This window comes from Protopterus annectens, chromosome 4.part0 (genome assembly GCF_019279795.1).
Source record: "Protopterus annectens isolate FY-2018-M chromosome 4.part0, PAN1.0, whole genome shotgun sequence".
In the NCBI taxonomy this organism is placed as follows: Eukaryota; Metazoa; Chordata; order Ceratodontiformes; family Protopteridae; genus Protopterus; species Protopterus annectens.
Window position 1 is genome coordinate 830129866 of NC_056733.1, and position 26038 is coordinate 830155903.

The 26038-nt window shown below is 43.0% G+C and overlaps 1 protein-coding gene across 1 annotated transcript in view; it reads right to left on the reverse strand.

Moving 5' to 3' along the window:
- LOC122800348 (protein HIRA) overlaps nucleotides 1-26038 on the reverse strand; it is a 1504941-nt gene that overhangs the window by 571795 nt on the left and 907108 nt on the right. Inside the window, exon 14 of the mRNA XM_044069797.1 lies at nucleotides 13732-13917. Coding sequence (XP_043925732.1) covers nucleotides 13732-13917 — 186 coding nt within the window. The remainder of the gene's footprint in view (nucleotides 1-13731; nucleotides 13918-26038) is intronic.

The following is a 26038-nucleotide window of genomic DNA, read 5'->3' on the forward strand; positions in this document are numbered from 1 at the left end:
TAGAAGTGTAAAGTCACTGTGAGCTTTTACCATAAGGAGGTGGCTTAGCACTCGCTGGTTTTGAAGAGGAGGAAAGTACAGTTGTGTACACTTACCATAAATGTAGATGTTCGAGTGTATTCACCGTTGCAGTCATTACATTTGGATAATCCTGCTGGCAGGTTGCCCTCAGTCAGCCTGAATTCCAAAGTCCTGGGTCCTGCGTCAGCTGCTGTCACCCCTTCCCTGATGTCAGTTCGTCAGGGGTATAAAAGATGCGGCTGACACTATTTTCTTTAGTTTTTCTTGCCCCAGATGGTGCCCCTTTAAAAGGGTAGCCAAAATGTAGATATATATATCTATATATCTATATATATATATATATATATATATATATATATATATATATAAATACATGCACCAATATAAACTTTACCTTCATCTACAAGCAAATACACCACATACGTTGTATAAATCAGAGAAGGAAAGATAGGTTCCCTCAGAAGAAAGGGGGATGGCGGGTGGGTAACCTGGACTGCAACAGTGAATATACTCGAACACCTACATTTATGGTAAGTGTACACAACTGTACTATGTTCTTCGTCTTTCACTGTTGCAGTCATTACATTTGGGTAGAGTCCCAAAGCTATGGATGGGAGGCTGGAGCTAAACAGCATTAGAAGTGGCTATGAGGCCCTGCAGAACTGCAGTGGCAAAGCTTGCCCTGGATTTAGAGTAGAGAGGCAGAAGACAGTGCTTTGTGAATGTGTGCACTGAACTCCAAGTAGCAGCCTCTAAAATGTCCTTGGTTGGTACTCCCCTGAGAAAGGCTGCTGAAGTGGCTGCAGCTCTGGTTGAATGTGGCCTAATGCCCTTAGGCACTGGCTTGCCATGGTGTAAGTAGCAGAAACAAATGCAGTGGCCTATCCACTTTGAAATAGTCTGCTTTGAAATAGCCTTTCCTTGAGATCTTGCAGCATATGCCACTAGTAATTGCTCTGTCTTTCTGAAAACTTTGGTTCTGTCCAAGTACAATCTAAGCTGTCTGTGTACATCCAAAGAATGCAGAATTCTTTCCCCCTTGTTCTGTGGATTTGGATAAAAAGTTGGCAGATGAATAGTTTGGTTAAGAGCCACACTGGACACCACCTTAGGCATAAATGTTGGGTTTGTCCTCAGAGAGACCCTGTCTGGATAAAAAATGATAAAAGGTTCCACAGCCATGAGTGCCTGTAGCTCTGAAACTCGTCTTGCAGAGTGATTGCTAGGAGCAGAGCTGCTTTCCCAAGATACAAATTTTATATCAGCAGTAGCAGCTGGTTCAAAAGGAGGCAGGGTGAGTTTTTCCAAAACATAGTTGAGGTCCCATGCGGGCATTGGTGATCTCCTTGGAGGTCTTAAATTTTTGGCTCCTCTGAGATACTGTTTTAATAAGGGATGAGAAAAGATTGGTGGCTCTGTATTGTAATGAGATGAAATGGCAGAGGCATGAATTTTAATAGATGAGAAAGATAGGCCTTTGTCCAGCATCTCAGTTAAGTATTGCAAAATCTGAGGAATATTTGGCACAGCTGTATCAGTTCTTTGTGCCTGGTTCCAAGCACAGAATCTCTTCCATTTTCCAGCATAAGATTTTCTAGTACTAGGCCTTCTGGCCTCCAAAATGACATCCATCACAGCTTTACTGAGAGGTCTGTTTTGTATGTCTACATTATCCGCCATGCTGCCAGGTTTAAAGTCCTGAGTTGGCTGTGTAGGATCTGATTGTTTTGCTGGGACAGTAGATGAGGTATTTGAGGTGAGGTCCAAGCTGGGCATTGAGATAAGTTCTTTAGAATTGGAAACCAGTACTGGCGGGGACAGTCTGGGGCAATCAGTATAATTTTTGGCTTCTCCTGTCTGACTTTTAGGACTACCTTGGGGAGGAGAGGCAGTGGGGGAAAGGCATATACTGATAGATTGTTCCAGCTGAAAGATAGGGCCGTCCACTTTCCATGCTTGTCTGTGATAAGTCCTTGTGCAGAATCTTTTTAGTTGGTAGTTGTGAGGGGAGGCAAATAGATCTATGTCTGGGCATCCCCATTTCCTTGTTATCATGCTGAAGACTTGTGGATCCAGCTGCCACTCGTGGGGATCCATGAAGTTTCTGCTTAGTTCATCTGCCAAAGTATTTTTCCTTCCTGGCAGGAATTGTGCCTGCAGATGTACTTGCTAAGTCAATGCTGTGTCCCACAAAGTCATGGCTAGTCTGCAAAGGGGATAAGAATGTGTGCCCCCCCCTGCTTGTTTATATACCACATGACCGTGGTGTTGTCTGTCTTTATCAGTAGTTGTCCCGGATGAAGTAGGTCCTTAAAGGCTGTCAGGGCATTCTGAACAGCTAGCATCTCTTTTTGATTGATATGTAGATACATTTGGGTTGAGGACCATGTGCCCTGAATGCATCTTCCTGCCATGTAGGCCCCCCAGGCATAATCTGATGCATCCACTGTTAGTGTCTGCCTAGCTGGGGGTAATGTGAATGGCTGTCCCTTGTTTTGGTGACAAGCCTTTGCCCACCATCGAAACTCCTGTTGTAGGCAGGGAATGAGAGTAATCATTGTTTCCAGGCTGTGGCAATGTTGAGTCCAAACACTTTTTATGTACCATAGAAGTTTCCTCATATGCAGTCTTGCATATGGAATTAGTAGGATGCAGGATGCCATGAAGCCCAAAGCCTGCAGAATTTTTCTTGCAGATAACTGGGCCCTTATTGCCAACATTTTGAAATAGGTAGTCAGTTGCCTTTGTTTGTCTGGCGTGAGATAAGCCATCTGGGCAGTTGTATTTAAGCTTGCACCCAGGAATATTATCTCTTGAAAGGGTACTAGTTTTGATTTCTTTTTGTTGACTGTGTACTTTTCACAAACGCCAGATGCTGTAAAAGAATGTCCTTGTTCTCTGCTTGAATTAGACAGTCCTCCAAGTAAGGATATATTTGCATTCCTCTTTGTCTGCAGAATGCAATTACTGGTGCCAGGCACTTTGTAAAGACCCTGGGCGCAGTAGATAAGCCAAAGGGGAGTGCAGAGAATTGGTAATGCATTGAGCCAGCCTTGAATCTGAGGTATCTTCTGCACAATTGTCTGATTGGGACATGCAGGTATGCCTCTTTTAGGTCTAGATTCACCAGCCAAGCGTTCTTGCCCAGCTTGGGCAGAAGCTGCTGCAAAGTCATCAACTTGAATTTTGGTATGTCCAGGAATGTGTTCAGAATAGATAAGTCCAGTATTGGTCTCCAGGCCTTGTCCTTTCTGGGCACCAAAAACAGTCGAGTAAAATCCTTGTCCCTGCTCTTGCTCTGGTACTTGTTGAATGGCCCCCATGTCCATGAGGGATGAGACTTGTTTTTGTGTCTCTGCCCATTGATTTTTTGGCAGATCTGGCCAGCCATTTGCCTTTGGCAGGGTATGGAAATGGAACTTGTACCCTTGTGACACGATATTTAGAACCCACTTGTCCTGGGTTATAATGTGCCAGTATTGAGAAAAAAGTGCTAATTTTCCCCCTAAGGGTGCTGCCAGGAGAGAAGTGCTTGGTGCAGGCAGGGGGAAGTCATTGGGACCGTTTCCTGTATGGTTGTGATTTGTCTTCTCCAACTTTGGCAGTAGAAGCACCCCATTGCTTTGATCTGTAGGAACCTTGCGCCTGGGATCTGCCTCTAGGGTGTCTGGATCTGCTCCTTTGAGGTCTGTCTGACGCATGAAAGGACCAGTTATTTGTAGGCCAGTGTCTACTAAACCTAGGTGGCTGCACTTGTAAAAAAATCTTTGACAGTTTGCATAGATTTAGCTTTGTCCTCCATTTTCTTTAACACCTCTGCCTTAACACCAAACAAAGTATCATGCTGTAAAGGTGCATCTAATAATTTAACTTTGACATGATCAGGCAGATTTTGTTCCTTTAACCAAGCATGCCTCCTAATTACAGGACCTGTAACTGCAGCCCTGCAGGAGGCCTCCAAAGATTCAAAACCACATTGCAAAGTATGCTTTTCAACTTGTTCAGCTGCATGCAATAAATCCTGCATTTCCTTGTTTTCTGCACATTCAGAGTTGAATAACATTTTCTGTTTAAGCAATGCCATGACATGTTGCTGATATTTGAGCATATGAAACTGACAGTTTAAGGCCCTTATAGCCAAGGTAGCAGATGTGTAAACCATTTTTCCCCATCTATCCAGAGCCCTAGAATCTCTGTCAGAGGGGGTAGGGTTTTTTGCAGTGGAAGCCTCAACTCCTTTGGGACCCTGTGAAACAGTTTCTGGGTCTAAAGCAGGGTTTTTAAAAAGGAATTTATGAGTGTCAGGAACCCTGTAATATCTGTCAGGCTTAACAGGAGCTGGAGGGTAAGGAGTCAGGGGTAAGACTAGACTCCGAAAACACATCATCTACAACATCTAACACAGGTGGAATGGCTAGTGGCATGTGTTGAGGTAGTAAAAGGAAATCCCTGAGCCTCTTTTTAGATTCTGAAAAATCTTGGTTCTCCCAGTGGAAATGCTCCCTCATGGTATGCAAGGTTTCCCCAAAAGAATAGTCCTCTGGAGGAGAAGCTGAAGGTATGGATTCTTCAGCATCAGAATCCTCATAGGGGGGAAGAGAATATACCTGATCAGAACAGGAATCAGAAGAAATATAAACCTGATCTGAAGAGTCATAGTCTGTCTCTTGCCTAGGCTTCTTATCAGGAGGGGGTTGCGAACCCCTGATCAATGTAAGTCTTCGGCCATTTTAGCATCTGTTTTTTGGGCATAGAGGCCTGTCCAAGTGGCTCTTGAGTTTGTTTCTTTGCTTTAGAAAGTGCTTTAGTCTTTGCCTTTGAAGCTGAGGTTGGTTTAATGTAAAGATGTTTAGGTCTGAATACACGTTCAGAAGCCGGTGCCTGCTCAGCGTCTCCGGAACCATCTGAAGGAATAGTATCCGGGGCTCCAATACCTTGAGTTTCCAGCGGCATGGCCGACTCCACATGGGAGTCGGTAGCGGCTTGCGACTCTAAAGTAGCAGGAGTCAGGGGCTGCGAAAGCACCTCACTGAGAACCGGCGACTGGCTTAGGAGAAGCTTCGTCGTTGGTTTTGGGCCTTGGTTGCCTATCTCTCTCCTTTTCTTTGCGTTTTTTGGGAACTCCGGTAGTCGGATGGCTATCCGACGACATTTCTGGATAATTAAACCAGCGTCCAAAATAGTTTAAAGCAAAGTCATACCGACGCTTAATAGTGCGTTGGTTAAATCTAGCACAAAACCGACAACCAGCAACACTGTGATCAGGGCCTAGGCAAGGAATACAGTAAGAATGAAAGTCCTTATGAGGTATTTGCTTTCCACAAGAAATACAATTATCAACTTTTTCTGACATCGGTCTGGAGCAAGAAAAAAGTTTCCCCAACGGGGTACTTAGCTTTATTGAAGACTTCAGATCTGAAACTCGAACACGAAAATCTCAGGAGTCGGCTGACCGGTACTTGCGAACTGCTTCTGCTTCGGGCACCGCGCAGCAAGAAAGACTAAAGAAAATGGCGTTGGCCGCATCTTTTACACCCCTGACGACCTGACATCAGGGAAGGGGTGAGAGCAGCCGACACAGGACCCAGGACTTTGGAATTCAGGCCGACTGAGGACAACCTGCCAGCAAGATTACCCAAATGTAATGACTGCAACAGTGAAACACGAAGAACATCTCCACTGCTTAGATCACTGTGTTTCCTGGAGCTATTAACTGGGGGCATGCTTCTCCTGGGTCTGGGCTGGGCTGACGTGGGGTGGCAGGACAGGACCAGTGCTTGGATGGGCAATGCCTACTGAACCTCGGTGGCTGGACATGTACGAAGTCCTTAACTGTCTGCACAGATTTAGCTTTTTCTTCCATCTATTTTAGGACCTCTTCTGCCTTGGTGCCAAATAAGTTGTCTTTGTGCACGGGTGCGTCCAATAATTTGGATTTGACATGGTCTGGCAAGGTCTGTTCCTTAAGTCAAGCATGTCTTCTAAGTACAGAACCAGTAACTGCTGCCCTGCAAGATGCTTCTAGGGCATGAAAACCACATTGTAAGGTGTGCTTAGTTACTTGGCTTGCAGAATGCATTAACTCTTGTAACTCTATTTTCTACACAAGCAGGGAAAGAAGATATTTTTTGTTTAAGGAGTTCCATGGTATGTTGCTGATATTTCAGCATATGGAACTGACAATTTAGTGCTCTAATCGCAAGAGTAACACAGGTGTATACTTTTTTACCCCATCTGTCTAATGCTCGGGAATCCCTATCTGAGGGGGTGGGATTCTTAGCTGAAGTTGCTTTGATTCCTTTAGGTCCTTGAGAGATGACCTCGGGGTCAGCAGTAGGATTTTTGAAAAGAAATTTGTGAAAATCAGGGACTCTATAGTACCTGTCAGGTTTCCTGGGAGCAGGAGGGAGGGGGTCATGGGTCAGAACGGATTCCATAAAGACATCACCCACAACATGCAGGACAGAAGGAATGGCCAGAGGTCTGCACTGTGGAAGATCTAAGAATTCCCGGAATCTCTTTTTTTGACTGAGGATAGTCCTGACATTCTCACTGGAAATGCTCCCTTAAAGTATGTACGGTTTCCCCAAAGGAAAAGTCCTCAGGTGGGGAGGATGAAGGGATGGATTCCTCTGCATCAGAATCCTCATAAGTAGAGAGGGATTGCATATCTTCATATTCAGATGCATCAGAGTCATCAGACTCCTGTTCAGATAAAACTACAGGGGACAAGTCCCTTTTTCTTTTGGAAGGGGTAGCTTGGCTTCCCCTGATAGACATTTTAAAGTCTTCCGCCATTTTAAGCATTTGAGACTGAGGCAAGGAAGCAGGGGCCTGAGCTTGGGTCATCTTTTTTTGGGTGTATTTCATATCCTGAGCCTTAGAAACTCAGTAGTTTTGGAAAGAACTCTAGACGCGATAGAAGTCGTTGGTCTGTGTCGAGTATCGGTAGTGTGAAGGACTTCCTCGGAAGCCGGTGCCTGCTCAGCGGCTCCGGACACATCCAAGGTACAGACATCCGCAGGATCCTTCGTCGAAGAAGAGTCTCGCATACTGGACTCTGAAAGGGTCTCGGTAGCAGCCTGTGAATCCACAGAAGCGAGCATCAGGGGCTGCGAAAATGCCTCACTGAGGACCGGAGAATTGACGATTAGCTTAACGGAAGCGTCTTCGGCAGTTTTGGACCTGTGCGGTCTCTATTTTTATCCTTTTTTCTTATAGGACCCTTGCTTGGGTAATGATTAAAGTAAGACACCAATTTTTTTCCTTTCCTAAAGGAGAACTGGCATCTATTCCCTATTAATCCAGATAGTTTACTTTCCGCAAGCAGGAAATTCCAGTTGCGCTGGACACTGTCCATTAATGCCCCAGTGTTCCTTCCAAAGGTTGTAACAAACCGTAAGGTACATTCTTGTCTATCTTCTTGGCTTTTATATTGAAGACGATTCTCTCTCTCTTTATATTTTCTACCTTATTTTTAGCTTGAGATACACAGCCTGCTTTGTAACCCCTTTCTTTAAACCTAAGGGTAAGGTCATGCCTGAAATGCTTATGTGTGTCATTAACCGAGCATATACTTTTAATCCTCATGTATTGTGACTTTGGTATATTTTTGCAGATATGTGGAGGATGATAGCTGGTAGCATGAAGAAGGGAATTATATTCTGGGAATTTGCAGTAAACCTCAGTAATCAAGGTGTTATCAGGAGCTTTGATGACCATTACATCCAGAAAAGTTATCCGTTCCTTATCTTGGTTTACTGTGAACTCAATCCCCCATTTATTTTCATTCAAATAATTAACAAATTCATAAAGATGTTCCACATCCGATCTCCATACCATCCAGCAATCATCCAAATATATTTTCCAAATGTCTATTTCATCCACATACAGATTATGGGAGCGGTTGTATATAATTTGCTCCGCTATATATGCCATAAATAGGTCAGCATATATGGGGCCAAAGGATGCCCCCATGGCTGTACCTTGAATCTGTAGGTAGCATTTGTCTTTTTAGAAAAATACATTTCTGGTGAGTACAGGCTCTGTAAGACAGATGAGAAATGTATTGAAGCCAGGTTGGTATGACTGATCTATATAACCAATATTCTAATGCTTCACTACCAGCCCAGTGGGGAATGTTGGTATATCGGGCTTTAACATCTAAGGTACAGAGTAACTAACCTGCCTCCAATTGCATTTCAGAGATGACCTGAAGAAATTCTGTAGTATCCCTAAGGCGGGCCCTTACCCATTTAAGAAGTAGTTTTAGATACTTAGTAAGGTATTGAGATAAAGGTTCTGTTAGGGAGCCCTTCCCAGATACTATAGGTCTTCCTGGAGGGTTACAAAGATTTTTATGAATTTTCGGCAGAAAATATATATATTGATTGTTAGGGTCTGATATCATCACATGTTTCCTGGTAGTATCTGTAATAATACCCTCTTCCACTGCTAGGGATAAGAAATCATCAATCTGCTTTTTGAAATGTGGGGTGGGATTATATGTAAGATGTACATAACATCACCCATCTGCAAGTTGTTTATTAGTTTCCTGATCATATTGTATCCAGTCTTGCACCACCACCGCCCCTCCTTTGTCTGCCCTTAAAATGACTAGTTCAGGATTGTTTGCTAGTCTCGAAATTGCAGTCATCTCAGTCTTGGAAACATTATGAGTCATAACCTGACTATCCCTAGAACAGAAATGCAGGTCCTTGAAAATGGAATTCTGGAACATAAATACATTATGATTCATTGGGGGGGGGGGGTAAAGGTGGATTTATGATATCTAAATTCTTCATTTATACCCACAGATTCTCTATCCTGAAAAAATAAATTCAAGTTAAGGTTTCTACAAAAAGCAATCACATCTTTATCAAAGCTTTCCTCAGACACAAAAGAGCCAGGTATGAATGACAATCCTTTATTAAGAATATCCTTCTCCAAGGAGGAGAGGGGGGGTGGGATGATATATTCAGCACATTTTCATTTACTGTTTCCGTACATACATATGAATTAATCCCTCCATATTGTCCACATTTCCTATGTTTTCTGCCCCCCCTTTTGGTTTAATTCTAAAGGGGTACTGGAATTTCTTCTCTTCTGTACTAGGGAGCCTGTGGATGCCGATGTATCTACCTCAAATCCAGAGGAAGAATCTTCCCCTGAAGTATCTGTACTAGAAGTAAGGGTTTTCTTGAGTATTGATCTTGGATATTTTGTTTTAGGTGTGTTTCTATATGACGGTAGAAATCGGACATGTTTGTCCTTATCCCTAGTGAATGGGTCCCCCCTATCATAATCTTCCAAGTCCCTAAGATATTTCTTTTTCTTTCTCTCCTTCAATTGTGTTTCCAGTGTCATTAAATCTAGACTAAGTTTTTTAAGACTAGAGGTATATACAGATTGTCCCTCATATCCTTTAATACTCTTACACAATTTAGTGATGGTTACAATTTCACTATCTATTGTCCTGTCATAATGCCCAGCCAAAATTTCTACAAAATTCATTGTGGCTTTATGTTGTGCTTCCCTCTACTGTTTTAATAGAATATCGTCTGGATTATTAACCAAAGGCTGTGTTCGTATTCTTAAGTCCCTTGGCGTGATGCCTTAATCATATAAGCTTTGAATAACTTATAATGCCAAACATTATTTCGAAGTGACCTCATATGTTTGGTAAGTTTAGTAAAAAGTGATTCACAGGTGTCCTCCATATTGGGTAGAATGGTCCCACTTTCCGACTGATTGCCAGTAGCTATACCAAAAATAGCCAGATCGTCACAATCAGAGGAAAGCCCCCGAAGCAAATTGGAAATCTCCATAAAGGAATCCTAATGAGTAATAAAAGGTCAAAAATCTAATTATATTTTGTAATGGACAGTATCTGCCCCTGGAATTCATACACGGACAATATCAGCCTAGGCAATCACAAATGCTGAGTCCGTATTACCCTGTTTATAACATTTCAGCCTCTTAGTGGAGCTAATATTTTATGGACAATATCAGCCTAGTCTAAAGTAAATGTGCTATGTTTTTAGAACACAGAGCCTTATGTGTGTAATGTATTTGTAATATGGAGCTTTTCTTCCCGGGCCTCCACTGAAAACGGGCTTTCGGGCCCAGTGGACTTCCCCGGTTATCAAACTGGAAATAAATAAATAAATAAATAAATATTGTGCCTTACTGAGTCCAAATGTTAATATCAGTTGGCCATCATTTTAATTCCCAGTACTGAGTCCAATATTCAACCTACTATAAAGTTCAGTCACTATAGATTAATGTTATGAATTAGGGAGATAATCTAATATTTTAAGCTTTTATCATATACCTGTATTTTATTTGAGTCAAAAGTCTTCTGCAGATAGGTATGGCATACAAATTCAGAAGGTGACACCACACCACACACAGGAAGATCAAAACTGTGAAAAAGTTTAGACACCAAAGGCCCAGGTTAATAAACAAGACTGCTTATTCCTTCAAAAATACTCTTTGCTGGAAGATAGTGTACTTGAATATCCACTTACCTATAATAACAGCTAGTAAACAGAAAAGTGTAATATCTTGATCCACTTTTATGAAACTAGACTTAACTAGAATTACAAAGCCAATTTTCCATATAAATAGGCAAAAATCTATCCAAGTTTCATTATTCAGTACATCTGAGGAGACTATTCCTACCTCCCTTAGAATGTATATGATAGAAGGAAACTTGTTCCTCTATAACCATGATCTTATTAGTAGATATTCTATAACACATAAGCCTATACATTCAAATCTTCAGTTGTTTGTCCCCCCTTAGTTTGGATCCAGAAATTATGATAATAAGTTCTTTAAATCTGCACTGCACCAAAGCAATGTGTCAAACTACCATCACATTTCCCGCCCATATACATGTTTGGAAATCTATATACATATTTAAAGTGAAAATTCCGTTAAGTACTTGATATGGACTGTATTCATTAAACATTTAAATAAGCGACTACAATCAGTGACATTATTAACTAGTTTAAATCACATCCAGTCATATCATTTTCTTACAAATCTCTGTTGTCCTAACAAATGTAGATCTAGACACATTAAATGTAAGAGAAAATGATTATAGTCATTAGTATTAAATATTCATAAAGATACTGAATGTCCAAACCAACCAAAGGAGTTGCAATTCTGAAAAGAGATGAATAGTGTACATTCCTTCCACATTAAAAGCACTTTCTTACATTAATGTTCATTGGCAAAAAAGATTAGATGATATTCCCTTCATATATAGAATACCATAAGGAAGCTTAACCATTATAAATCCACCACGTTGAAATTTAATGTCCTGCCAGATGTATCCATTTTCCATGACACTAGAAGCCATTCAAATGATTTTAACCAGACAATTTACTGTTCTTAGAAGACATCACTAGATTGTAAAAAATGATTCTCACTCAAAGGCACTTTCATACGAAAGTATCACCAGCCCAAAACGTAATGAAAGTATCTGCAGACATGAAGTGTCAATTTAGACAGATTCTGTCACTGTTCAACTAGGCAGTTCCAGTTCTTAATGAACGGATGTAATGGTCATCAAAGCTCCTGATAACACCTTGATTACTGTGGTTTACCGCAAATTCCCAGAATTCCCTTCTCCATGCCAACAGCTATCATCCTCCACATATCTGCAAAAATATACCAAAGTCACAATACATGAGGATTAAAAGTATATGCTCTGATAATGACACATATAAGCATTTCAGGCATGACCTTACCCTTAGGTTTAAAGAAAGGGGTTACAAAGCAGGCTATGTATAGCAAGCGAAAAATAAGGTAGAAAATATAGAGAGAGAATCTTCTTCAATATAAAAGCCAGAAAGATAGACAAGAATGCACCTTATGGTTTGTTACAACCTTTGCAAGGAACACTGGGGCATTAATGGACAGTGTCCAACGCAACTAGAATTTCCTGCTTGCGGAAAGTAAACTAACTGGATTAATAGGGAATAGATGCTAATTCTCCTTTAGGAAAGGAAAAAACTTGGCGTCTTACTTTAATCATTACAAGCAAGAGTCCTATAAGAAAAGAGAAAGTCTACAATGTACACTTGAAGGACAGATTGCTATTGGTTGTTTCCCCCTGTGGCCACCGTATATATTGTCCCAGAATATTAAAAATGAAAAGTTTCAGCAGTAGTAATACAAGTCAGGTACATGACATTCCCTTTTTTGCTAACTGTAACTCCGATTGGGTTATATGTCTTGCTGTCTGTAAATGCTCTGCTTTTTATAGAGGTCAGACTTCAAGACCAGCAAAATATAGGATATCAGAACATTTTAGTGACATTAAACATCAAAGAAATACTAATACCCTATATAAACACACACTGTTACATAAAAATGCTTCATTTATCTTCATCATAATTGATCGTATTCTAGGTATTAAATCTAATAAATTAGGCTGGCATGAATTACTAAACACAAAAGAGAAGAAATGGATAATTAAATTAGGTAGTCTATTTGCACCTGGCTTAAATGAGCATCTTTAATTAGTCACACAATGGCATAACCCAGAGTATTTAATGGATGAGTTTATTGTATTTCATTACACTGATGAAGGCTATATGTAGCACACTAGCCGAAACCTGTCTGTTTAGCTTGTTCTTGAACAATACATTTTATATGTGTATGTGTATACATTAAATAATAGGTTGCTGCCACAGTCTACTGGTCGGATTTTGATTTTGCATTGAGAATTTTGTGACCTTGCAGATGCCATACCTGCAGAGGAACACTGGGACTGGACTTGTTTGTGGAAAGCCCTCAAAAGCTCAGTCACCATGATATGCTCAGTCAGCAGCAAGCTTTGCAGATCAAATGGGGTAGATGGCACCCCCATGGTGGGAGGCAGACTTGTACAATTTCTATGCTCATAATCACTCCCTAACTGCAAGACTCGTAAAATTTCAACCCCTAAAAATCTGAGGGCAAGCTCAGCATTCACACAGACCAAAGAGCTTTTACAGAATTTGATTTCCCCTCCCAAATGGTTAGGGTGAGGCATACCATCTAATTCTCTTGTCCTTATGACGATGTTCTGACTAAGACCTGGGTCTTCCAGGAGGATCCTTCTGACAATCTCCTTGACAAGAATGTTAAACTGCCACCATTCTTTTAGCAGCCAGTTATGCTGGAGTTTCTCCTTCTGCTGATGAGTGAGAGGGTGGAATCATTAGCATGAGTGGCAGTGCTTTACTGTGTTTTCCAAAAGCAATGCAGGTAGTCTTTTTCAGTTGTAAAATTGCACTCGGCCACTTTGGGGATTTATTTCTAGAAGCTAAATGTTTGAAATTTTCAGTGATGTGTGATACAATCAGGACTAAATCTATGCAAGCGGCAGCAAAGAACTGGGGGGGGGGGCTCAGAGATTAAGCAAGCTTATTATACAGTCAGTGTGTGACATCATGGTACATGATGGCATCAGAAACTTCTAAGAAAATGCTAGACAGGATTAAAACAGTCACTGACCCACCAAGTACAGTCCTCAAAGTTAGATCTGCAAAACAATATCAAGGTTTTACATTATATTACTCTTCCCAACTTCTGCTACCACCAGTTTTATTATGCATGTATCTGTCTTTTAACATATATTGCTTTATGTTCAACTAAAAAAAGTCAGAAATTAAGAATTTACTTTGTGAACTTTTATGAAACACTTTAGTGCCTTACTTTTCAGAATTGGCATGGTTAACAAATGAAACACTGGCAGCCCCAGGGGTAGCCTTGGATCGTTCAGTAAATCTGGAATCAAGTGCTTTAATTGGCTCAATTCTGGAAGGTGACGTTAGTATTGAAGTGTGCGTTGTTCCTGCTGGTGTTGCTGCACTGGCGGTGACACATGAGGTAGTACTTGCCCTGCAAAACAAGAACAAACATTTTAATTCTGTCAGGGGCCTGCTGCCTAAACACTAGCCATGAAGATGACTGGCGGGTACTACCTACCAATGGGCCTTTATTACTAACAGTCTAAGCCTTTCTTCTTGGAGTGTCAGTGTGATCTCTGGCACTAATATTACAATTCAAGATGACATCTTGAAAAGTATTACTTAAGCAACTACAGTCACCTATAGTTACAGATTTCTGGGTAAAGCCTTCTAAAGACAATGAAAGCCCTTAATTAAAATATAGTATGCTATTTTGAGGGGAAAAACAACAAACTATACATCTGAGATAAAATTACTCTCTTAAATAGGCAGCTTTAACTTTTGCAGTACTACACACAGATCACAGTTACTCATTATTGCACTGTGGTCTCAGCCCTTGTTACAGAAGTTTTCACCAAGTGCCATATTGTTCTTTTCCAACCCAGTCTGACTCCTTCCACTCCCAGCACTCAGTGTGTCCTTATATCAGTGTCAAAAGGTGTCTTCCTATCCCTTCCCAATACAATAGTTTAATCAGTTAAGTGCACTGTGCTCTGTCTCATTATGTCTGGGCATTTAAGCACTATAACTGACAGCAGTTCTTATTGCTAACTGTTGCACTACACTGCAACTCAATGCACTTTGTTCCCTTTCTAGTTGGTCCAAAACTGTAGTCACTCATTCCTTATGAAAAACAGTCTGAGCTGTATGCCCAGGATCCTTTCTTTACTAATAATATAAAATCTGAGTACTATTCCCTCTTTTTATTCTTCTTAAATAAGCATAAGAGACACAATATTAAATACCCCCCCACCACAAGATATGCTCAAGTCTCCAGGTAGGACAGGACCTCCCCCAACCAGCTTAACATATAACACAGTCTTGAAAAGTAATTCAATGGCCCTCGATGTAAACCCTTCAGAAGTTTTTATAACAAACTACTATCACTTTATGTTGCCTCCCCTCTTTTAATAGCAACAGATCTCTACACTGCCATGTAACTTAACAAACTTCAGCTTGTAAAGGAAATACTCCAGATTTAAAAAAATCTAACAGAAGCTTTCCAATATTTTATTATCAATTCAAAAAGCAAATAAAATAAAGGAAAAGAATGACTATGTGTAACTATAGTTAAACCTTCTACTGGTTTGTGGTCCATAATAACCTCAAATAAAAGCTATCTTAAGTGATACAGGTAAACGGTAATAAAAAAGGTACATAGGAGACATCTGTACATAGGATACCACAGGTCTACAACCTTTCTGTATAACAGTTTATAAAACAGTGGCACATTTAGATCAGCCCATATATATAAAAGTACCATGAAAGCAGAAGAAAGGATTTAGATCCAAATTAAGGCAGGTCATGCATGGGATGAAATCAGATATGCAGGCCTAGCTTACTAGTATGAACAGTTAGAACTTGTAAATAGGCCCCAAAAGCACGCCAAAGTACAGCTTTGTCAGGTACTTGATATGAACTACAGATCTGCAAGTATATTCACAGTTGCAACATTACTCACCATCCACAAAACAAGATATCCAACTTTCATGCCTGACCTTTACACCTTTTAGGTGTCTTCACAGCAGAGATGAACCCTTCCATTGCTAGGAAGTTAACCTGATGTCCAGTAAAAAGGAGAGCCGCTGCATGCCGTTTTTAGATAACATCACCAACAAGTTCAGCCTGGTGTGGTATCTGCATCCTGTATGTTGGGTTTTATGTTTCTTATGTCCCCAAGCCATATGAATTGGGCTTACTTCTATTGCTTCAGAGTTTGGGATGGAGAAAATATGTTCAAGTTATCCTAGAGGCCTTGATAGTAGGCTGCGTAAGACAACTCTACAATCACTTACTCAAGATTTCCTACTAGACGTGATTCAACAGTGAGCATGCTCAAGTTTGATGCTGGAAGAAGGCGGCTGTGGTACTATGCCCGAACCAGATGTTTGCATTTCCTAGAAGAGAAGCACTAAAAGGGTGGGTATCTGCGACTTTATTCCTGAGGTGCTGTCCTTTGCAATGGATGTTGAATCAAGGACCCATTTACAGAACTGATGGAAGCAGAAGATCTCAATGCACTTTTCAAACAGAGGATGGAATTCTTCCTATCATCCTGGACAGACTTCTCCTAGTACACATTAATACAACCTAAGGTGCCTCATAAATATACACCATGTACAGTGTGATGATTCTGGCTAAAAACAGTAAATAAATAAAATATACAGAAGTGAACCAGAAGTGAGGGGGAGAGAGCAGAAATTTGTTCTTTAAGTATCATGGCTGTGTAGGATGCAATATGTATTGGGGAGAGTAGAAGAACCCAGCTTTCCCCTTACCAATAATATCTGCATATTACAGCTCCTACGAGGCCTCCTTCCATCTTCCATCCTAGGTCTGAAGAGACTAGGATAAAAAGGGGGAGGGTGGGTGCAAGTCTACAGTGCAGCAATGCTCATGCACATCTACAGATATGGCAATCATGTTCACACAACCAGTACTGCATTCATTATGAAGCCTGATGCAGTATCAATCATCATCTATAGCAGAAGCACTAAGGCAGTTAGCTACCCTGGTGGGTGACCACAAAATGCTCTAAGACTGCAGGGGCAATGTCCATCCTGCTCATGGTTGGACATCTACTTTTAATTTTTGTGGGAGCTGTGAACAGTGATTCAAGCAGCTACATCATAGATGCTGTGAGCTGAAACACTCTTAGAGGTGGCTGCTACCCTAGTGGACCATGCATTTCCTTGTACTCAGTGTTTCTCCATGGTGTACAAAATGCAGTGCAACTGGTCTATTTTGTGTGCGTGCAAAACAGTCTGCTAAATATGTCTGCCATAAAAAAGACAAGAACATTTCTTTCTTTGCCTTTAACATTACTTTCGACATTACCAGAAAAGAAGGAAGGAATGTATGCAGCATATCCCCCCTCTCCAAGACCACAAACTAATATCCGTGGCCACATACAACACTTCAAAGAACTAAGCATTGCATTTTTCACAGACAGGTCATTCTAAGGAATTACTTAGACTGGTATCAGGTAGACAAATCTATCTGGGTTGTGTCTGAGTGGATTCAAGACAGATAAAGTACAGTTGGGTACACTTACCATAAATGTAGACTTTCGAGTGTATTCACTGTTGTAGTCATCACCTGTGAGTTATCCCTGCTGTGGTAGCCCTCGGCAGTCCCAAATACCAGAGTCAATGTTTTTCTGCATCGGCTGCAGTCACTGTAGTCTGTTGTCAGGTTGTCAGTGCTATAAAGCAAGGCAGCTGACGCCATTACATTAGTTTTTCTTGCCCTAACCCGTCAGAAGCACAAGGAAATATGGCAAAGTGGTCTTGGTGGCTAAATGCCACCGTGGGAAGCTTATGTCACTCTAAGTAAAGAGGATATAAGGGGGATGGAGAGAGGGAAAAGTACAGTTTTGTACCTACCATAAATGTAGATGTCCGATAGGCATGCATCTGCAGTCCTTACAAATGGGTTGTCCTGTCGTCAGGCAGCCCTTCGGTCGGCCGGATTCCAAAGTCTGGGTCTGGCCTCGGCTGGTGTCGCACTTCACCCGACGTCATAGCAGCAGTTCTTCGGGTATAAAGGCATCAGCCGACGCCATTTCCCTCAGTGTTTCTTGCCCCAGATGCCAGGTGCCCTCTAGGAAGGCTAAATTTGGATAAATGCAAATGGTTCCAAATAGTAGAGAGCAAACAAAAAATAAGCATGTATGTACATATATACAAACAAATACACCATAATAGATTCCACCAGCTAGCTACAAGATGGGCAAATACCCTAGGAGTACCACAGAGGGGAAGGAGGGTGGGTAATCCTGACTGCAGATGCATGCCTATCGGACATCTACATTTATGGTAGGTACAAAACTGTACTATGTCCTTCAAGGATGCATCTGCAGTCCTTACAAATGGGTAGAATACCATAGCCAAACTGGGGAGGAGGAGAAATAGATTATGGTGTAGTTAAGATCCCTTGCAAAACAGCAGTGGCAAAACCTGCTCGGGATCTGGAGTATAAAGGTAAATTATAATGCTTGGCAAATGTATGCACGGAGCTCCAAGTAGCAGCCTCTAAAATGTCTTTGGTAGCCACTCCTCGTAAAAAAGCTGTGGTAGTGGCTGTAGCCCTTGTAGAGTGAGGCCTGATGTTTTCTGGAGTTTTCTTTCCATGGTAGGAGTAACAAAATCTAATGCAATTTCCTATCCACTTAGAGATTGTCTGTTTTGAAATTGCTTTTCCTTCCATTCCTGTTGCATATGCTACCAGTAGCTGGTCAGTTTTTCTATTGCCCTTGGTCCTGTCCAGGTAGTAACGCAATTGTCTATGTACATCCAAGGTATGCAGCAGTCTTTCTCCCCTGTTTTGTGGGTTGGGGAAGAATGTAGGTAGGTGGATAGCTTGATTTAAAGATACCCTGGAGACCACCTTTGGCATAAAAGTAGGATTAGTTCTCATGGACACTCTATCTTGATGGAAGATCAGGAAGGGCTGTACTGCCATTAATGCCTGTAACTCAGATACCCTTCTTGCTGAAGTGATTGCAAGCAGGAAAGCAGTTTTCCATGATAAGTACTGTAATTCTGCTGTTGCTGCTGGCTCGAAAGGAGGGAGTGTCAACTTTTCTAGCACAAAGTTTAAGTCCCATGCTGGCAATGGCAGCTTCCTGGGTGGCTTTACATTTTTAATCCCTCTCAGAAACTGCCTGAGCAGAGGATGTGAGAATACTGGAGGATCCAAGTTGTATTCTGCTGAAATAGCTGATGCATGAATCTTAATGGAAGAATAGGACAGGCCGTTGTGGAAGAGCTCTGCCAAGTATTCCAGGATGTTAGCTATGTTTACCAGTGACACATTCTCTCCTTTTGCAGTACTCCAAATGAGATATCTTTTCCATTTTGCTGAATATTTTTTTCTTGTTGAGGGTCTGCGAGCCTCCAAGATAATGTCTTTAACCCTTTGAGATAAATCTGGGTTATTCGGTCTTATGCAATGTTCCAGGCAGTCAGCTGCAGTGTTTTCAGGTTTGGATGCAGGGTTTTGAAGTTGTTCTGTGTTAACAGCAAGGGAACTAGGGGCAGAGGCCATATTTGTTCCCGAGACATACTCCTCAGTAATGGGTACCAATGTTGCCTTGGCCAGTCTGGAGCTATCAGGATGATCCTTGGACGGTCTTCTTTGATCTTCAGTAGCACCTTGTGCATCAAAGGAAGAGGTGGGAATGCATATTATGTCAGGTTTGTCCAAGTGAAAGATAAGGAGTCCACTTTCCAAGCAAGTGGGTGGTACGTCCTTGTGCAGAATTTTTTCAGTTGGTGATTGTGTGGGGATGCAAATAAGTCTATTTCTGGCAGTCCCCATTTCCCTGTAATGGTTTTGAAGATGTCCGGATGCAGCATCCATTCGTGGGCATCCGTGGTAGTTCTGCTTAGGATATCTGCTAGTATATTTTCTTTTCCTGGCACAAAAATTGCTTGTAGCTGAATGTTGAAGCTCAGTGCCACATTCCAGAGGTCCATTGCCATCCGGCATAGAGGGTATGAATGTGTGCCTCCCTGTTTGTTGATGTACCACATAACTGTGGTGTTGTCCGTCCTTATCAGCAGTTGACCCTGTTGAAGAAATGGTCTGAATGCTTGAATTGCCAGTTTTACTGCCAGCATTTCCTTTTGATTTATGTGTAGGTGCAGCTGGTCTTGAGTCCATAAGCCTTGTATACACTTGTTCTTGGTTGAGTGCTGTGGAAGGGCAGTCCCTTGTTTGATTGACAGGCCTGGGCCCACCATTGGAATTCTTGTTTCAGGCATGGAATTATTGGAATTTGGGTTTCTAGGCTGTGCTTGTGCTGAGACCATAAATTCCTTAGGTACCACTGTAACTTTCTCATATGTAGTCTGGCATGTGGAATTAATATTATGCAGGATGCCATGTAACCGAGAGCTTGCAGGACTTTTCTTGCTGTTAGCTGGTTCTGCTTTGTTAATGCCATGAAGTAGAAAGGAGTTGCTCCTGTTTTTCTACTGTCAGGAATGCCATTTGTTTTGTTGTGTCCAAATCTGCACCCAAGAAGGTTATCCTTTGGGATGGTATCAGCCTTGACTTTTTTACATTGACTGTGTATCCCAGGGCTTGTAGTAGATGAATGACCCTTTCCAAATCTTTTGTTAATTTGTTTTTGTTGTCCGCTTGTAACAGGCAGTCGTCCAGGTAAGGGTAAATTTGAATTCCCTGAAGCCTGCAATGAGCAATTACTGATGCCAGGCATTTCGTGAATACCCTGGGCGCAGTAGATAAGCCAAAGGGCAATGCTGAGAATTGATAATGCTCTGATCCTGCAAGAAATCTGAGGTATCTTCTGCAATTTGGTCGTATGGGGACGTGCAGGTATGCCTCCTTGAGATCTAGAGTTACCAGCCAAGACTCCTTGCCCAGCATGGGAAGAAGCTGCTGTAGGGTCAGCATTTTGAATTTTGGAACAATGAGGTATGTGTTTAAAGCAGACAGGTCGAGAATAGGTCTCCATTGGTTTTCTTTTCTTGGTACCAGGAAGAGTCTGGAGTAGAATCCTTGCCCTTGTTCCATAGATGGCACCCTTTCTACAGCTCTCATCCTTAGTAAGTGAGTTATTTGTTCTAGAGCTTCTGTCTTCTGATTTGGAGGTAGGTTTGGCATTCCTCTCTTCCTTGGTAGAGTATGGAAGTGAAACCTGTAACCTTGGTCTATTGTCTGTAAAATCCATTTGTCTCCTGTGATGTAATGCCAGTTTACTGAAAATAAGGCTAGCTTCCCGCCTAAGGGTGCCTCTAGTTGTTCCCTGGTAGGCGGTGCTAGAGCCAAGTCACTGTGATTGTCCTGTGGAAGTGGTGGTGGCTGGATCTGTGGCTGTACCTCGTTGGTTGTTAGCCTGCCACTGACATCCCCTGTAGGCACCTCTGGATTGACCCCTGCCTCTTGAGCGCCTATTCCTGCCTCTCGGAGCTCTGGCGGTGTCTGGAAAGGACCAATTCTTGGAAGGCCAGTTCCTGCTAAACCTTGGAGGCTGGACCTGCAAGAAATCCTTGACTGTCTGGACAGATTTTGCTTTGTCTTCCACCTTCTTCAGCACCTGCTGCGCAGGTGAGCCAAACAAATTGAGCTTATCCATGGGAGCATCTAGGAGCTTTGATTTAACATGGTCTGGTAAGGGCTGCTCTTTTAACCATGCATGTCTTCTGATCACTGTGCCAGTCATGGCTGATCTAAAGGAAGCCTCCAGTGCATCATAGCCGCATTTTAAGGAATGATTACTGACCTGCTGAATGTTTTGTACCATTTCCTGTACAGATTTTTTGTCTAATGGTTCATCCGAGGACAGTTTTTTAGTTAATTGGTCTAACATAAATTCCTGATACTGAATCATGTGGAATTGACAGTTCAAGGCCCTAGCTGAAAGAGTAGCAGAAGTGTAAACTTTTTTACCCCATCTCTCTAAGGCCCTAGATTCCCTTTCAGAGGGGACAGGGTTTTTGGTAGAAGAAGCTGCTACAGCCTTGGGTCCCTGGGAGATAGTTTCGGGATCTGCAAAGGGGCCTTATACAAATGATAATGTGTGTCCGGAACCCTGTAGTACCTATCGGGCTTAGCAGGGGCCGGAGGAAGAGAATCAGGAGCAGTACAAGCATCATTAAAAGCATCATCCACAACAGTAAGTACTGGAGGAATGGCTAAAGGCCTATGCTGTGGCAAATGCAAAAAGGTTCTAAGCCTTTTCCTAGAGTCTGAAAAATCCTGGCCCTGCCATTGAAATTGTTCCCTCATAGCATGCAAGGTTTCCCCAAAAGAAAATTTCTCAGGTGGAGAGGCAGAAGGAATGGAGTCTTCTGCATCAGAGTCCTCATAAGGAGAAAAGGGGCCTTCTGGAGGGTTTGAATTATCTGATTCATCAGAGGAGCCATCTGAAGAAACTGGCTCAGGGGGCTCTACTCTAATCCTCTTCTCTGGAGGTGGGTGAGAGGCCCTGTCTGGATGTGGTTGGGATCCCCGGATCAAAGAAATGAGATCCTCTGCTAGACTAAGCATTTGTGAACTAGAGCTAGGCCTGTGAGAGGGGGTCTTAGCAGGCACAGTTTTGGTAGTTTTAGCTGCTTTAGCCCTGGCAAAGGCCTTAATCGACATGGATGCAGGAGGCCTAGCAGCTCCACGTGCAGGGGTAGAAATATCCAAAGGGATAGTATCAGATAAATCCTGCGAACCTGCAAGAGCAGGTGTGATTTCAGTAGCAGATTCAGACTGGCTGGATGAAGCCTCGGTAAGTGGCAAGCTTTCGGCCGAAGGAAGAACCGTGGACTCGGTTTCAGCCGAAACCGAGACACTCATGATTGGCTTAACCGCGGTTTCGGCCGAAACCGCGGACCGCGAGTGTCGGTCCTTTTCCTTGCGTTTTTTAGAAATTTGCATAGTCGGAGTATCCGACGGCATAATGTAAGCGAAATCGGAGCCGAAAAACTCTTCAGCAAATTCCGACCGACGTCTAAGTGTCCGTCGGTTGAAAGAAGCACAGGCTAGTCAAGCTGCTACGTCGTGGTCTGGGCCTAAGCAAGGTAAGCAGTAACAGTGGAAATCTTTATGAGGTATTTGTTTCCCACAAGTTAACCAGTTATTCACTTTTTCTGACATCGGCTGAGGCAAGAAAGAGTCCTCAACGGGGTACTTAGCTTTTTAGAAGTCTTCGGTACTTGTAGAAGTATTCTCTGGTTCTGACCGACCGGCACTTGTGAACAGCTTCTGCTTCGGGCGCCATGCGGCAAGAAAGACTGAGGAAAATGGCGTTGGCTGATGCCTTTATACCCGAAGAACTGCCGCTATGACGTCGGGTGAAGTGCGACACCAGCCGAGGCCAGACCCAGACTTTGGAATCCGGCCGACCGAAGGGCTGCCTGACGACAGGACAACCCATTTGTAAGGACTGCATATGCATCCTTGAAGGACATCCAGGACTGCAACAGTGAATACATTCGAACATCTACATTTATGGTAAGTGTATACAACTGTACTATGTTCTTTGTATTTCACTGTTGCAGTCATTACCTGTGGGAAGGTTCCCAAAGCTGAGGAGAGGGGTGGAAGGATAGGTTAGAGCCCTAGGCATGGGTCAGCAAGCCCTGCAGAACTGCGGAGGCAAGCCCTGCCCTAGACTCAGAGAAAAGAGGTAGGTGGTAATGCTTTAAAGGTATGGACAAAGATCCAGGTGGCATCTTCCAAGATGTCCCTGGTGAGGACTCCTCTGAAGAATGCTGTGGAAGTGGAGGTTGCCCTTGTGGAATGGGTACGAATAGACTTAGGGGGTGATTTCCCATGTAATCTGTAGCAGAAATGAATACAGTGTGATATCCGTATGGAAATGGTTTGCTTGGAAAAGGGCTTCCCCTCTGCCCCTGGGGCAAAGCTGACAAGAAGCTGGTCTGTTTTTCTGAAGAGTTTAGTATGGTCCAGGTAGTATCCGAGTTGTCTGTGCACGTCTAGTGAGTGCAGAATTCTTTCCCCCTTGTTTTGAGGGTTGGGAAAGAAGGTGGGTAGCTGTACGGCCTGGTTGAGGGTCACATCAGATACCACCTTGGGCATAAAGGAGGTGTTAGTCCTCAGGGAGACCGTGTCTGTATGGAAAATAATGAAGGGCTCAACAGCCATGAGTGCTTGACGTTCTGAATCCCTTCTGGCTGAGGTGATAGCTAGTAGTAAAGCAGTCTTCCAGGAAAGGTATTTCAATTCTGCTGAAGCAGCAGGTTCGAATGGAGGTAAGGTTAGTTTCTCTAAAACATAATTCAGGTCCCAGGCTAGCGTGGGAGGCCTTCCGGAAGGTCTGATATTAGAAGCCCCTCTGAGGAATTGTTTGATCAAAGGATGTGAGAACAGGGGTTGGTCGGAATCGAAATGAGCTGAAGTGGCTGAGGCATAGATTTTAATAGAAAAGGAGAGGCCACTGTTGAGTAACTCGGCTAGGTAGTCCAAGATTAAGAAGAATCAAAGGATGTGAGGTAAGGGCCCCTCTGGACTGGCTCCAGGAGCATAATCTTTTCCATTTCTCTGCGTTGCTTAAGATTTTCAGGTGCTGGGCCTTCTGGCCTTTGTGATAATGTCTAGGACCTGTTTGCTTTTAAAGTATTAGCCATGCTGGCAGATTGAGAGTCTGCAAGTCTGGGTGCAGCATTTCTCCCACCTGGGGCAAGAAGTCTGAGATCAGGGTTAGTTGCCTGGAGGCTGTAAAAGTCAGGCTGCGCAGTAAGGAGGACCAATGCTGTCTGGGACAATCTGGAGCAATGAGGATGGCCTTTGGTCTCTCCTCCCTTATTTTGATCAGTACCTTGGGAATAAGAGGCAGAGGAGGGAAAGCGTACACAAAGAGGGAGTTCCAGGGGAAGGTCAAGGTATCCACCTTCCATGCTAGGTGGTGATATTCCCTGGTACAGAATTTTTTTCAGCTGGTGATTGAGGTGCGAAGTAAAGAGATACACCTCCAGAGTTCCCCACTCCTGAGTGACTTGCAGAAAGATTTTTCTGTGGAGCTGCCATTCGTGGAGGTCCAGTAAGTTTCGGCTTAGGTGGTCTGCCAGGGTGTTATTGACTCCTGGTAGGTATTGGGCAATTAGATGTAGACCCATGGAGGCAGCTGTCAGCCAGAGGTTCATGGCTAGCCTGCACAGAGGGTAACAGTGGGTCCCTCCCTGTTTGTTGATACACCACATTACTGTGGTGTCTGTTTTTATAAGGAGAATCATTGGCGTGAGATGGGGTTTGAAAAATGTCAAGAGCCTTTTGTACTTCCATAACTTCTTTCTGATTGATGTGTAAGGGAAGGTGCTGGGCATCTCAAAGACCTTGGGTACACCTGCCTGCTAGGTGGGCCCCCAAGCAATGTCTGATTCGACAGTGGTGATGGTGTGGCCAGTAGGGCAGAGGATGAAGGAAAGACCCTTGTTCTTGGCACAGGCCCCTGCCCCACCAGAGAAACTCGGCACTTATACATGGGATCAGAAGGAGAGAGGACCCTACAGGCTGAGAGTGCTGTCACCAAAGGTTTTTTAGATACCACTGAAGTTTCTTCATGTGAAGCTTGGCCAGAGGAATTAGAAGGTTGTAAGATGCCATGTCCCCAAGGCTTGCAGGAACATCCTCGCAGTAAGGTGACTTCTGGAAGCCAGCTGATTAAAGTAGAGAGGCAGGAAGCTCTGCTTTTCTGGGGATAGGAAGGCCATTTGGGATGCTGTGTCCAGCAGTGCTCCCAAGAAATTGATCTTCCTGGAGGGTGTTTGCTTTGATTTCTTCTCGTTGATGGCGAACCCTACAGAAGTTAGGAGGGTTCTGACAAAGAGATGGTCCTGGAGCAGCTTTTCTTTGCATTCTGGCTGAATGAGGCAGTCATCATGATAAGGGTAAATCTGTATATTTCTCTGTCTGCAAAATGCTATGGCCAGGGCTAAGCATTTGGTGAATACTCTGGGTGCAGTAGATAAACCAAAGGGTAGCACAAAGAACTGAAAGTTTTGTGAGCCTGCTTTGAAATGCAGGAATTTCCTGCAGGATTCCCTTATGGGGATGTGGAGGTAGGCATCTTTTAGGTCTAGGGTTACTAGCCAGGCATTTTTTGTCAGCATAGGCAGCAGGTGCTGCAAAGTTAGCACTTTGAATTTGGGGACCACCAGGAGGTGTTCAGAACTGATAGATCCAGGATGGGGTGCCAAGTGCCCTCCTTTCTGGGAACAAGGAATAGTCCGGAATAAAAGCCTTTGCCTGTTTGATCTGAGGCGACAGGTTCTACTGCCCCCTGGGATATGATAGTTTGGACCGGTTTCAATGCCTCTGCCTACTGATTTGAGGATGAGTCTGGGTACCCTCTTGGAATTAGGAGTTCATTGAAAGAGATTTTGTATTTTTAAGACCCATTGGTCCTCCCCAAAAAGCTTTTGCACTTTTGAGATGAGGGAGAGCCTTTTTCTTTGGAGCCTTGTGAGTGAAAGGGGGGAGAGAGGAGAGAGGGAGTCATTTGGGGTTTTTGCCATAGAAGGGTGGCTTAGAAACCCCTGCTTTTGGGGTGGTCCACTGTGTTTGGTTCTCTG